Raw genomic sequence first — 15117 nt, forward strand, 5'->3', positions numbered from 1 at the left:
GAAAATGAAGATAGTGAGTACAGGCAGCTCTTTCAAAGAATTTTTCTGTAAAGCAGAGAGCAGAGAAATGAGAGCAGGGGCTGGAGGAGGCTGTGGGGTCAAAGGAAGTTCTTTTTAAAGAAGGACACAGTAGAGCAGGCTTGTATGCTGATGAGAAAGATGTAACAGAGAGGACAAGTCTGATGATGCAGGAGCGAGCAGGAATAATTGCTGGAGAAATGTCCTTGATTAGGCACGAGCAGGTGGGATCCAGTGAGGGGCCGCTTTACTTAGGAGCGTGGTGCATCCATAGGCAGTAGGAAAGGCAGAGCGCCTGTGCAGATGCTAGGTGCATTGCTGCCTTGTGCGGGTGCATGCCATGTCTCACCTTTTCTATCACACAATAAGCTCCTGGAGAGCAGAGACCGTGTCTTATGTGCTTCTGTGTCCTCATAACCCTAACTTGCCAGTCATATGTTCTTAATATATATCTTTGAGTGAATGTATGTTAGCAGTCTCATATCGAGCAAGTAACGCAGATCGGTCAGCTTAAGAAATGAAGCAGGATTCATTGGTAAGTCCAGAGGGGCTTCTTATGGAATTGACAAGAGGAGGGCAGCTGTGCCCAGGCAAGGAATGGAACTAGGACTTGGAAGCATCTTGCAACTCTCTCTGTCTTCCACCTCTTATTCAATCCTGAACATCAACTTCCTTTTTCCATCTCTCACTGTAGTGTTTGCTTCTCAGTCCATGTGGCAGAACATGGCTGCTCTACTCTTTTGAAGCTAAATTTTTCAGATACAATGGTAGACTGTCTCTAGGTCCTAATTCCCAAATACTTGGTCAAAGAATTAGCTAGATTAGCTGATCTGGTGTCCGTTACTGGACCAATCCACTATGGCCAGAGAGGTAAGGGACACGTGACAGTAACAGCTGGGAGCTCTTCCTGTGGGTGGGCTGGAAGTGCCCAGAGAAGGGGCTGGGCAGACACCTCAGTCGGTGTCACTGCAGTGACAGGGTGGGTAGGAAGGTGTAGATGTGTGGACAGATGGATGATAGGTAAATGAATGAACGGGTGGACAGATAGATGCTTTAGCCATGTTTTCAAATAATCCTAACAGCTCAGGAACCTGAAATGAAAGGAGGAGGGCTCTTGGAAGGGATGATCATGGTGGGACTTAAGGGAGGAGACCCCTGAGGATAGAGCCCTTACTGCAGTTGAGGAAGTAGAATGGGCCACTATAGAAGGAAGCTTATTCCCAGTAGCCAAGGATTTCTGGAAACTCCTTGTCTTCCTTCCCATTAGGAAGCTAGAAAGTTTCTCCTCCATATTTTCCTTCCTATTGCTGAAGGGGAATTGTTTTCAGCTTTGACAGGGACCAGCTTCTAAAAATAAGCTGAGCTATCATACAGTGGTTCGGTTCTTCCAGCAAGCCTGGGGCAGGTGGTCCTGTCCAGTCTCTTCAGGTGGTCTGGGAAGCCACGGCCTCGTGTTCTCTCCTCCCATTATTATTATTATTATTATTATTATTATTATTATTATTGAGATGGAGTCTCACTCTATCGCCTAGGCTAGAGTGCAGTGGCAAGATCTTGGCTCACTGCAACCTCGGACTCCTGGGTTCAAGCGATTCTCCTGCCTCAGCCTCTCAAGCAGCTGGGATTACAGGAGCTCGCCACCACGTCTGGGTAATTTTTTTGTAGTTTTAGTAGAGACTGGGTTTTACCATGTTGACCAGGCTGGTCTTAAACTCCTGACCTCAGGTGATCTGCCTGCCTCAGCCTCCCAAAGTGCTGGGATTACAGGCGTGAGCCACCGTGCCCGGCCTCTTCCCATTATTTTGGAACTGGCCTTGCTGTAACCCAGTCTCCTGCTTCTTTCTCAGGATACCCAGAGCCAGAGGTGACCTGGTACAAGGATGATACGGAGCTGGACCGCTACTGTGGCTTGCCAAAATACGAGATCACTCATCAGGGCAACCGCCACACACTGCAGCTGTACAGGTGAGGGAGAAGGGCCTGTTTTGCTCTCTCTGCCCTCCCGAGGGCCCTCTGGCTGGGGTCCTGCCCTCAGAAATGGAGCAGTCTGGATGGAGATGCCCAGGCACTCTCTGGGGATGGAGGGAGGGATTCTGCTGTGTGGTTGAACCACCTGGTGAACCACATCTGCCTTCCAGTGTCTGGGAGCTCCTAAGGCCAGAGTGGGAGTATTCCTGACAGTCAAAGAGCTGGTGCAGCCAGCAGAGGTCCTGACCTACAGAAATATTTTCCATGAGGTCAGCGGCCAAAAAAAGCAACTGTATCATCATGACTTCACGAGGGGCTGTGTTGGTCACCTGCTTCTGAAGGGAGCTCTCCTGGGCCCCAAGTCTAATCCCTCCTGGGACAGTATGGCCTTGGTCAGCCGCCACCTTTTTGCCAGCCTCAGTTCCCTCAGCTGTAATGGAGGGTGTTGTATGTTGTGACGTGTGAGATGGGGCGTAGCACACGGCAGGGCTTGCTGTAGGGAGGGGGAAGCGTGCCCGGCTCTGAACGGCTCTGGCTGGGGGGTGTGGGGGCTCTCATCTCCCAGGAGGGGAGAGGTGGCACCTCCCGCTCCTACCTCTAGGTGTCGAGAAGAAGATGCCGCCATCTACCAGGCCTCTGCCCAGAACAGCAAGGGCATTGTGTCCTGCTCAGGGGTCCTGGAGGTGGGCACCATGACCGAGTACAAGATCCACCAGCGCTGGTTCGCCAAGTTGAAGCGCAAGGCTGCGGCAAAGCTGCGCGAGATCGAGCAGAGCTGGAAGCACGAGAAGGCGGTGCCTGGGGAGGCCGACACTCTGCGCAAGCTCAGCCCCGACCGCTTCCAGCGAAAGCGGCGATTGAGCGGGGCTCAAGCGCAGGGCCCCTCGGTCGCTTCCAGGGAGCCTGAGGGTGGGACCCTGGCGGCTTGGCAGGAGGGAGAGACTGAGACTGCTCAGCACTCAGGTTTGGGCCTGATCAACAGTTTTGCTTCTGGAGAAGTGACCACCAACGGGGAGGCTGCCCCCGAGAATGGAGAGGACGGAGAGCATGGCTTGCTGACATACATCTGTGACGCCATGGAGCTGGGGCCTCAGAGAGCCCTCAAAGAGGAGAGTGGGGCCAAGAAGAAAAAGAAAGATGAGGAATCCAAGCAAGGCCTGCGGAAGCCACAGTTAGAGAAGGCAGCCCAAAGCCGCCGTTCTTCAGAAAACTGCATCCCCAGCTCAGACAAGCCTGACTCCTGTGGGACTCAGGGGCCCGTGGGCGTGGAGCAGGTTCAGACCCAGCCCAGAGGCAGGGCTGCACGGGGGCCTGGGTCCTCTGGCACAGATAGTACCAGGAAGCCAGCCTCTGCTGTGGGCACTCCAGACAAGGCCCAGAAGGCCCCTGCCCCGGCCCTGGCCCCTGGCCCAGGCCCAGGCCAGGAAGTGTATTTCTCCTTGAAGGACGTGTACCTGGAGAACACCCAGGCAGTCAGGCCTCTTGGGGAAGAGGGACCCCAGACCCTGAGTGTCCGGGCGCCTGGAGAGAGTCCCAAGGGGAAGGCACCCCTCAGGGCTAGAAGCGAGGGGGTGCCTGGCGCTCCTGGCCAGCCCACACACTCCTTGACCCCCCAGCCGACTAGGCCTTTCAACAGAAAGAGATTTGCCCCTCCAAAGCCCGAAGGAGAGGCCACCACTGACAGCAAGCCCATTTCTTCTCTGAGTCAAGCTCCAGAATGCGGGGCCCAGAGCTTAGGAAAGGCCCCACCTCAGGCCTCTGTGCAGGTGCCGACACCCCCTGCCCGGCGGAGACATGGCACCCGGGACAGCCCGTTGCAGGGGCAAGCAGGCCACAGGACTCCAGGAGAGGTAAGTGTGGGTGTTGGGTGCCTGGAGGCCGCTCTGGGAAGCTGACCTCATGGAAACTCTTGCTGCAACTGCTGGGCAGCCAGTGAGCAGTGGGCTATTTATAGAAAGGGGTGGGGAGGGACTGGAGTGCCAGCTACAGGGACCACAGGCATGCCCTTTGCCCCAGCCAGTTTCCAGATGCCAGGCATGTGGGCAGCACAGCCTGACTGTGACCCTCTTCTGGGAGTGTAGGAGTTCACAGCCAAGGGGACTGTGCCCCGGAGGGAGGTGGAAGAAGATAATGTTCTCTGGAGTGGGAAAGGGGGCCAGTGGAGAGCTTTCTGTGGGCTTTGCTGAGGCAACAGTGTTTCATGGGGGAGACGGAGGAGCAGGTGTGCGCTGTAGTGTACAGCAGGTGGCAACTTGGCTACTCATTCGATTTTTAACAAAGCTGAATGTCCAGGAAATGCTGGTTAAATCTGGGTTTATCTAAGGTTCTGGAGTCAGGCATACCTATATGCAAATCTGACTGCCTTAACATGGCGTGATCTAGAGCAAGTTGTAAAACTGGAAGAATAATCATAACAATACCTACTTCATAGGGCTGTTGTAAGAATCTGGTGCCCTCTAAGAACTAAGTAAGTGGCAGTTGGGATCAGATATGACTATGGTGGGAAACAGAGGCAAAGTATTTTTACTTGATAACAGGAGTGCCATCATCTTCTAGGGAACAGGTAGCTGACAGAGAAAAGATTATGTTTTGTGTGGAGACAGGGGTAGTGGAGTGTCCACTCCCCAAAGAGGCAGATGGGTGGCAGCGTTAAGGAGCTTGAGGGGTGGGATTGAGAGGGCAGGAAGGAAACAATTCATCCCTTTTAGTTATTTCTTTATGTTTCAGGGGCTTTGGGGGGGCGTTATTTCACAGAGGTTTTGGGAGACAGAGTGTTTTATAGTGGGACAGAAAGAAGACAGTGTTTCTTATGAGTGGCAGAAGGAAAAGTATTTCAAGAGTGGGGCTGGGGTGGATAAAATAGAACATATTTACACTGAGACAAATACTGGTTATTTATTTGAAATCCCGATTTAACTGGGTATCAGTATTTCTTTCTTTCTTTGTTTTTTTTGTTTGTTTGTTTGTTTTTTGAGATGGAGTTGCCCAGGCTGGAGTGCAGTACAGTGGTGCGATCTCAGCTCACTGCAGCCTCCGGCTCCCGGGTTCAAGCAGTTCTTGTGTCTCAGCCTCCAAAGTAGTTGGAATTACAGGTGTGAGGCACCATGCTCAGCTAATTTTTGTATTTTTAGTAGAGACAGGGTTTTGCTGTGTTGACCAGGCTGATCTTGAACTCCTGACCTCAAGTGATCTGTCCACCTCAGCCTCCCAAAATGTTGGGATTACAGGCGTGAGCCGCCGTGCCCAGCCCAGTATTTCTTTTTGCTAAATCTGATAACCTTAAGTGGAGACATCCTCTGGTTTTGGTGAGAACTAAGATGAGACTGTTTCTTAGGATAGAGGAAGCAGTTATAGATCGGGAATGGCTTCATGGGGAAACAGGAGGAAAGCAGTGTTTCCCAGGGGTAGGGACAGAGGACAGGTGGTTTCTCGGAGCAGTGAAGGGAAGCACATGAGGGACAAGCTGATACAGCACCTGGCAGAGGGCAAAGGGGAAAGGATGCTTTGTGGAGAACAGGAGGGGCTTTCCCATGGAGAGAACTTTCATGGTGGGAAGGAGGGAAAGACTAGTTTTAAGGGTGACCATGGGAAATGGTTTTATTTCATGGGTGCTAAGGTTAGACTGTAGGAACAGTAGTTCAGAGGGCTTTGGAGTGGAACAAACCTCAAGGACCTCAAACCAGACTTTCTGGAACCTGTTCCTGACTCTTGTCCCCCTCATGCCTGGTCTCATGTAGTTTTGGCCACTGGAATGGTAAGTTCACAGTGGCCCGGGGAAGGCTTTGTGGGGCTGCTGCACATGCCTGAGAGCCCACAGGCTGGAGAGCAGGGCCTTTTGGAAGAGATGGCTCTCATAGGCCCTCATAGCTCATTTAGGAAGGGACCAGGCTGGTGGCCAAGTGAGTGTGCAAATCTGGCTTCTCTGCCTAAATGGTGAGAAACCCAATACCAGATGGTGGCATCCTCCTGGTAGGGCCAGAGGAGGAAGTACCAGCCCCCTCTTCCTTGCCTCCCAAAGGTAGGAGGAGGGGCTCAGGCAGTGTAGTACCTGAGAGGTTGTCTGTGTTGGTTCCACTGCTCCAACAAAAACCTCATGGTTAGGCTGGGTGCAGTGGCTCATGCCTGTAATCCCAGCACTTTGGAAGGCCAAAGCAGGTGGCTCACTTGAGGTTAGGAGTTTGAGACCAGCTTGGCCAACATGGTGAAACCCCATCTTTACTAAAAATACAAAAAATTAGCCGGGTGTGGTGGCACGTGCCTATAATTCTGACCACTTGGGTGGCTGAGGCAGGAGAATTGCTAGAACCTGGGAGGTGGAGGTTGCAGTGAGCAATAGTTTAGATAGTCTCATGAGACTAAGGAGACAAAAATTAGAGCCCATGGTCTCAAGTGTGGGAGCCCTTGTAAGCCCCCTGGGTTTTTGGGTTGGAACTCTGAAGGTTTGTACCCTAGGAGAAAGGGGAATCAAGTAAATTACTCTCACGGTATTGAGGTATTGATGAGCTCCAAGTCACATGGATAACTAAGAAATATCTCAATCCCTGAAATTAGAATTAGGTGGTTCAAGATACCTAGTGCCCTCAGGCACCTGGCAGAAGCAAACAAAAATCATATCTGGAGGATGACAGCATCATCTTAAGCCTGAAATTGTTTTTAAAAAGTATTTCAAATATAATATTCAGCATGAAATGAAGATAAGTCCACAGAAGATAGAAATTGGCCCACAGGTTGCCGGGCACAGTGGCTCACGCTTGTAATCCCAGTACTTTAGGAGGCTGAGGTGGGCAGATCACTTGAAGCCAGGAGTTCGAGACCAGCCTGGCCAATGTGGTGAAACCCCGTCTCTACTAAAAATATAAGAATTAGGCCAGGCATGGTGGCTCATGCCTGTAATCCCAGCACTTTGGGAAGCTAAGGTGGGTGGATAACAAGCTCAGGAGTTCAAGACCAGCGTGGCCAAGATGGTGAAACCCTGTCTCTACTAAAAATACAAAAATTACCTGGGCGTGGTGGCGGATGCCTGTAATCCCAGCTATTCGGGAGGCTGAGGCAGAGAATTGCTTGAACCTGGGAGGCGGAGGTTGTGGTGAGCTGAGATTGCACCACTGCACTCCAGCCTGGGTGACAGAGTGAGGCTCCATCTCAAAAAAACCCAAAAAACAAAAAACAAAAATTAGCCAGGTGTGGTGGTGCATGCCTGTAATTTCAACTACTTGGGAGGCTGAGGCACAAGAATCACTTAAACCTGGGAAGCAGAGGTTGCAGTGAACTGAGATTGTGCTACTGCACTCCAGCCTCGGTGACAGAGTGAGATTCTGTCTCAAAAAACAAAAGAAAAGAAAGAAATTGGCCCACAGGTTTCCAACTTTTGGAATTATTAGACATGAATTATAAAATTAAAATTAGTTTACCTCCTTCATATGTTGAAGGAGATAAGAAGACAAGATTGCAAATTTCACCAAATACCTAGAAACTATAAAAAGTGGAAAAGGCCGAGCACAGTGGTTCACGCCTGTAATCCCAGCACTTTGGGAGGCTGAGGCAGGTGGATCACCTGAGGTCAGGAGTTCGAGACTAGCCTGGCCAACATGGTGAAACCCCATCTCTACTAAAAATACAAAACTTAGCTGGGTGTGGTGATGCACATCTGTAATCCCAGCTACTCAGTAGGCTGAGGCAGGAGAATCACTTGAACCCGAGAGGTGGAGGTTGCAGTGAGGTGGGATCACGCCACTGCGCTCCAGCCTGGGCAACAGAACGAGACTCCATCTCAAAAAAAATAAAGGTGGAAAAGACTTGAAAATGAACCAACTAGAATTCCAGAGCTGAAAAATACAATTACAATAACTAATATTATTTATTCTGGTTATGGCAGTTTTATTTCTGGATAAGATGGAGTAAATACACTTGATTCTGTATCTCCCACTGAATGCAGCCTAAAATTTAGGCAAAATGTATAATACACCTACTTGACAACTTTGAAAAGCAAATAGTCGCAGACAGATTGGGGATGAAGACCAGAACTCAAAGTACCACTGAACCTACAGTGTTTACTTTTTTTTTTTTTTTTTCCTTCTGGCATTTCCTGGCCTGGTCTTAATGCTGTCTGAAACCCAGATGTAAACATTAACTTGGGCAGAGAGAGTTCCAGAAGCCCTCTAGATCAGCCTTCAGGAATGGAAAAGAGATTTCTTGGCAGTGACAGTGGTAGCAACAGAGGCCACAGGTGCCTAAAACTTTGAGAGAAGAGAATCTTCCCCTCTATTCAGAGGAGCTGTGATCCTAAGAGTGGGACAAGCCCCTGTTCCTTTTTTTTTTCTCCTGGGTCTCTTCCTTGGTCCAGATCACAGGCTCATGTGTGAAAGTATGTGACAGAGAGGGGTAAAGGAAGCTCCAGCTATTTGGCCAGAAGACTGAAAAAGGGGGCCCTATGGGGGAAACCGTGGAGAGGGAAAAGCTTGGGAAAATGACCTCTGAGAATCATTAATGACCTCTGGGTTTATGAACTCTTTATAAATTTCTGGGCTCATCCCCAGGCTGTTCCTGCATGGATCTGATTCTGAAGAGCATATAAAAAACTTTGAGAATGAAATTCTTGGGAGAATAAAAAAAACTTCGAGAATAAAAACACTAATGAACCATCATGTAAGTCCCACACTGGCCACTGGGTGGCACACACACAGGGCAGATCCAAATAGCACTGCAGGCCGGGTGTGGTGGCTCATGCCTGTAATCCCAGCACTTTGGAAAGCCAAAGCAGGCAGATCACTTGAGGTCAGGAGTTCGAGACCAGCATGGCCAAAATAGTGAAACACTTTCTCTACTAAAAATAGAAAAAATTAGCCAGGCATAGTGGCACATGCCTGTAGTCCCGCCTACTCGGGAGGCTGAGATGCGAGAATTGCTTGAACCCGGGAACCTGGGAGGCAGAGGTTGCAGTGAGCTGAGATCATGCCATTGCACTCCAGCCTGGGTGACAGAGTAAAGCTTCGTCTCAAAAATAAAACAACAACAATAAAAAAACCCCAAATAGCATTGGAAAGGCTTGGAAAATGGAACCGAGATTGAAACTATAACCTCAGAGGCCTGAATGGAATTTGTAGCCTGAACACAACTAGGTAGATTGCCTTCCAAGACAAAGATGTTAATACTCTCCATAAGATTTAAACAAGAATCAGAGTCTTGTAATATTTAAAATGTCCAAATACAATAAAAGTTACATGGCATATGAAAAATCATGAAAATCTCCACTTGCATGGAAAGACAATCAAACAGTGCCAATGCCACAATGACACAGATGTTAGAATCATCTGACTTTAAAATCATCTGACTTTACTATAAAAATGTGGCAAGTAAGGGTGAATACTCTGGAAACAAATGGAAAGATAGAAAGTCTCAGCAAAGAGGTAAAAGACTAGGCTGGGGAACATGGCAAAACCCTGTCTTTACAAAAAATACAAAAAAATTAGCTGGGCATAGTGGCATGTGTCTGTAGTCTGAGCTATTTGCAGGGCTGAGGTGGGAAGAACACTTGAACCCAGGATGTTGAGGGTGCAGTGAGCTGAGATCATGCCACTGAACTCCAGCCTGGACAAAGGGAGACCCTGTCTCAAAACAAACAAACACACAAACAAAAAGAGGTAAAATATATGAAGAACCAAATATCAATTTTATTTATTTTTTATTTTTTTGAGACAGAGTTTTGCTCTTTTTGCCCAGGCTGGATTGCCTGGCACGCTGCGGTGGCATGATCTCGGTTCACTGCAACCTTCACCTCCTGGGTTCAAGAGATTCTCCTGCCTCAGCCTCCTGAGGGAGTAGCTGGGATTACAGATGTGTGCCGCTACACTTGGCTAATTTTGTATTTTTAGTACAGGGGTTTCGCTGTGTTGGCCAGCCTGGTCTTGAACTCCTGACCTCAGATGATCCACTCACCTCAGCCCCAAATATCAATTTTAGAATTGAAATTTACAATAACTGAATAAAAAGACTTACTGGTTGAGCACAACAACAGAGTGATAGATGACAGGGAGAAGTCAGTGAACTTGAAGTTAAAGCAATAGAAATTATTCAATCTGAACACATACGCCCATACACACAGAGAGAGAGAGGAAGGGAGGGAGAAACGGGGAGAGAGAGAGAGAGAGAGAGAGAGAGAGAGAGAGAGGAATCAGAAAAATCAATGAACAGAGCCTCAGAGACTTGGGGTGCTGTATCAAAAAGTCTAACATTTGTGTCACTGGATAATCAGAAGGAGAAAGAGAAAGACAGTGGTGCAGAAAAAAATATCTGAAGGAATAATGGCTGAAAACTTTCAAAATTTGGCAAAAGTCAAGAAGTTCAGCAAACCCTAAACAGGAAAAGCCCATAGAATTCCACATCCAGAAACCTCATAGCCAAACTGTTGGAAAGTAAAGACAATGAAAAACTCTTGGAAGTAGCCGGAGAAACATAATACATTATTTATAGGGGAGCAATGATTTGAATGAGTATAGATTTCTCATCAGAAACAATGGAGGCCAAAAGGAAGTGGAACAACATTTTTTTAAATGCTAAATAAAAGAACTTTCAACCTATAATTCTACATTTAGCAAAAATATCTTTAAGTATTGAAAGTGAAATAAAGACATTCTCAGATAATGGAAAAAACAAGACACTACATTGTCAGCAGACCTGTTCTAGAAGAATTGCTAGGCTGGGAGCTGTGGCTCACGCCTGTAATCCCAGCACTGTGGGAGGCTGAGGCAGGTGGATCACCTGAGGTCATGAGTTCGAGACCAGCCTGACCAACATGGTGAAACCTCGTCTCTACTAAAAATACAAAAAAAATTAGCCAGGTGTGGTGGGGGGCACCTGTAATCCCAGCTACTGGGGAGGCTGAGGCAAGAGAATCACTTGAACCTAGGAGGCAGAGGTTGCGGTGAACTGAGATTGCACCACTGCACTCCAGCCTGGGTGACAGAGCCAGACTTGGTCTCAAAAAATAAATAAATAAATAAAAAGAATTGCTAAAGTAAATTTTTCATAGAGAAAGGAAATAATACCAGAAGGAAACTTGAAACATCAAGAATGAAAGAAGGGCAATGGAAATGGTAAATATCCTGGTAAATATAATAGATTATTTCATCTGATTTCTTTAAAATATGTTTGAAGGTAAAAAGTAAAAAAAAAAAAAAATTACATTGCTGGAGTTTTTTTAATGTATGCAAATATAATATATAAGACAAATACAACATAAAGGGGCATAGGGTAAAGAGACCTATATGATGGTGAGATTACTGTATGGCACTTGAAGTGGTAAAATATTGACTCTAAGTAGACTGTGGAGAGTTAAGTGTGTATATTGTAAGCCCTAGAGCAACAACAGAAATACTATACAAAGAGATATAGTAAAAATCACACTACGTAAGTTAAAGTGGAATACTAAAAGATGTTCTAATCTAAAAGGAGGCAAGAATAGGGAAACACAGGAAGGAAAAACAGAGGAAACAAATAGAAAACAAAGAGTAAAACTATTGAGCAAAATCTAAACCTATAAATAATTATATTAACTATAAATGGTCTAAGCATATCAATTAAATGACAGATTGTGAGACAGGACCAGAAAAACTTTCCCAACTTGATGCTGTCAATAAGAAATCCACTTCAAATATAGTGATATAGGTCAGTTACAAGTAAAATAATAGAAAAATATATACCATGCAAACACTAATCAGATGAAAGCTGGAATGGCAATATTAATATCAGACAGAGTAGATTTCTGAGGAAAGAAAATTACTGACTGGGGGCAGTGGCTCACACCTGTAATCCCAGCACTTTGGGAGGACAAGGCAGGCAGATCACCTGAGGTCTGGAGTTCGAGACCAGCCTGACCAACATGGAGAAAACCCATCTCTACTAAAAATACAAAAATTAGCCAGGCATGGTGGTGCATGCCTGTAATCCCAGCTACTTGGGAGGCTGAAGCAGGAGAATCACTTGAACCCGGGAGGCGGAGGTTGCGTCGAGTCGAGATCACACCATTGCACTCCAGCCTGGGCAACAAGAGTAAAACTCTGTCTCAAAAAAAAAAAAATTACTAGGAGAAAAATAGTGAACTATCTAGTGATAAAAGGGTCAATTCAAGAAGACATAACAATAAAAAATGTGTATGCACCTAACAACATACCTTCAAAATACATGAAGCAAAACCTGACAGAACTGAAAGTAGAAATACAGAAAACAATAATTATAGTTGGAGACTTTAACACTCCTCTCTCTCAGTAGTCAATAGAACTAGTAGATAGAAAATCAGTAAGGATATAAAAGAACTGAACAGCACCAGCAACCAACTATCTAATAGACATATATAGAATACTCTGTGTAACAACAGAATACTCATTCTTTTCAAGCGCATATAAAATATTCACCAAAATAGATTATATCCTGGACCATAATATAAATCTTAACAAATGTGAAGTAATTGAAATAATACAAAGTATGCACTCTGACCAAAGTGAAAAGCACTGGGAGATATACCTAATGCTAGATGACGAGTTAGTGGGTGCAGCGCACCAGCATGGCACATGTATACATATGTAACTAACCTGCACAATGTGCACATGTACCCTAAAACTTAAAGTATAATAAAAAAAAAATTTAAAACAAATAAAAAAAAAGAAATCAATGACGGAAAGATAATAGAAAAATTTCTAAACACTTTTAAATTAAAGAACATACTTTTATGGGCCAAGGAAGAAGTCCTAAGGCCAATTAGAAAACATTTTAAATTGAATGAAAGTGAAAATACAACATACCAAAATGTTGGATGCTGCTAAATCAGTGCCTTGAAGAAAATGTATAGCATTAAAATGTTTATATTAGAAAAGAAAAAGGATCTGAAATATCAATAACCTAAGTTCCCACCTTAGAAAACTAGAAAAAGAAGAGAAAAATAAATCCTAAGCAAACAGATAGAAAAGAACAGAAAATAATGAAACCAAAAACAGGAAAATTATGGAGAAAATAAACCCAAAGCTAGTTATTTGAAAAGATCAATAATATCAATAAACTTCTGGCAAGACTTAGAAAAAAAAAAAAGAAGACACAAAATACAAGTATTAAGAATGAAAGAGGAGATATCACTACAGACCCTGTAAGGATTTACAGGGTGAAAAAAAAAAGACTACTATGAAAAACTGCACATAAATTTAACAACTTAGATGAAATAGAGCAGTTATTTAAAAATTATAAACTACCAAAACTTATGCAAAAATGACTGCCCTGCCCCATCCCTGTTAAGGTCCTAGTTTTGTCCCTTGCTCTTCCAAACCAGCATTCCAGGGCCATGCCCCCTTAGAGGGTTATAAACCATACTATTTTTCATTCAGTTGTTCATTCCTGTGAACCCGTTATGTGTTTGGCACTGTGAAGAATGCAAAGGTGAATAAAACTTTTTATTTTTATTTTTATGTTTTTATTTTAAAAGACAGGGTCTTACTCTGTTGCCCAGGCTGGAGTGCAGTGGCATAATCATAGCTTACTGCAGCCTCGAACTCCTGGGCTCAAGCAATTCTCCCACCTCAGCCTCCAGAGTAGCTAGGACTACAGGCATATGCCACCACACCTGGCTAAATATTTTGGGTTTTTTTGTAGAGACAGGGTCTTGCTGTCTTGCCAGGCTGGTTTTGAACTTTGGGCCTCAAGCAATTCTCCTACAATGGCTTCCCAAAGCACTGGGATTCTAGACATGAGCAACCATATCTGGCCATACACTGAGTCCTTAATATCTGAGAATTTATGAGGGAAGAGGGAAAAAGACAGCATGGCAAATTAAACCTCCTAATATCCTTTGTAGTAAAAAAGCTTACATAGAGCCAACTAGGTTCATCCTGCTCACACCATTTTTATTTTTAAGAAACATATGACATTCCTTCTCATATCTTTACACAGTTCCAGATATAGATGTACACACACACACACACACACACACACACACACACACACCCTCTGTCATAATGTTTAGTTAGAGGGGTCAGCCCTTGTAGAAGTGTACAGAGAATATTCAGTCATCCACCATGTATTTATTGATTTCCAACTCCCAGGCCTATACTGGGCCCTCTTCAAAGGGGAAGAATTCACAGATTAGCAGGTGACATATGCATGAAATAAATACCACACAGAATGGGGGTATAATGATGGAATTAGTAAATTTGCTATGGGGGCCACTAACGTTTTTTGGGGTAGAGGAGAGAACTCAGGAAGTCTTTAAAGAAGAAAAGAAACTTGAGTGAGGTCTTCAAGGATGAGAAGGAGTCCTTCAGGTGGGCAAGGAGTAGGTGAGACTGTCTGGTACGGAAAAAAGTACATAAAAGAGTTACAAAATAGCACAGTTGTCAGTACAGTTAAGTTAGTGTTGGGCGGAGGGACCCAAGAGATGAACCTGGAGAAACAGATCTGGGATTCTTGCTGAGGGACGGGCCTCACTGATCACACAAGGGTTGATTTCCTTATATATTTTCATTTTTAATTGTATTTTTGTTAACTGTATGTCACATGCACAAGGTATAAAATTCAAAAAGTACAAAAGACACATAGAGAATATTAAGTCTCCCCACTTCCCTATCCCCACTGCTCAGGTCCTCTCCCTGAAGGCAGTTGCCAAAGCAGGTTCTTTGGGCATCCTTCCAGAGCTATTTTCTTTACATTTGAAAATACGTGTGTGTGTGTGTCTGTGTATTTTCCACACAAAGGTTGCATATTATACTTTCTATCCTTTACCTTGCTTTTTTATTTGGATATTTGTTTTATTTATTTGGAATATGGATATACCATAATTCATTGGATCAATCCAGTATTGTTGGAATTTAGGTGATTTCTAGTCTATTGCAATTTAAACAGTGCTGCAGTATATATCCTTGTATATAAGTCCATCTGCACATGAAAGTATACCTGTATGATAAATTCCTAGGAATGGAATTTTTGGGTTAAAGAGTATAAGTATTTTTAGTTTTAATAGATAATGCCAAATTGCTGTCTGTAGAGGCTGTGCGATGCCTGTAACCCTGGCCAAGAGAGTACAGCCGTCCCCCTTATCCACAGAAGATACTTTCCCAGATCCCCAGTGGATGCCTGACACTGCAGATAGTACCA

General features: G+C 45.1%; 1 protein-coding gene across 5 annotated transcripts in view; it reads left to right on the forward strand.

Moving 5' to 3' along the window:
* The window catches only part of ALPK3 (alpha kinase 3), a 58338-nt gene that overhangs the window by 19793 nt on the left and 23428 nt on the right, over positions 1-15117 (forward strand). For 4 of the 5 annotated variants that reach the window (XM_055362785.2, XM_055362786.2, XM_055362789.2 and 1 more), the window contains 2 exons: positions 1866-1983; positions 2552-3836. In XM_055362785.2, coding sequence (XP_055218760.2) covers positions 1866-1983; positions 2552-3836 — 1403 coding nt within the window. The remainder of the gene's footprint in view (positions 1-1865; positions 1984-2551; positions 3837-15117) is intronic. The other variant, XM_004056702.5, reaches the window with a different exon arrangement.

This window comes from Gorilla gorilla, chromosome 16 (assembly GCF_029281585.2).
Source record: "Gorilla gorilla gorilla isolate KB3781 chromosome 16, NHGRI_mGorGor1-v2.1_pri, whole genome shotgun sequence".
Taxonomy (NCBI): Eukaryota; Metazoa; Chordata; class Mammalia; order Primates; family Hominidae; genus Gorilla; species Gorilla gorilla.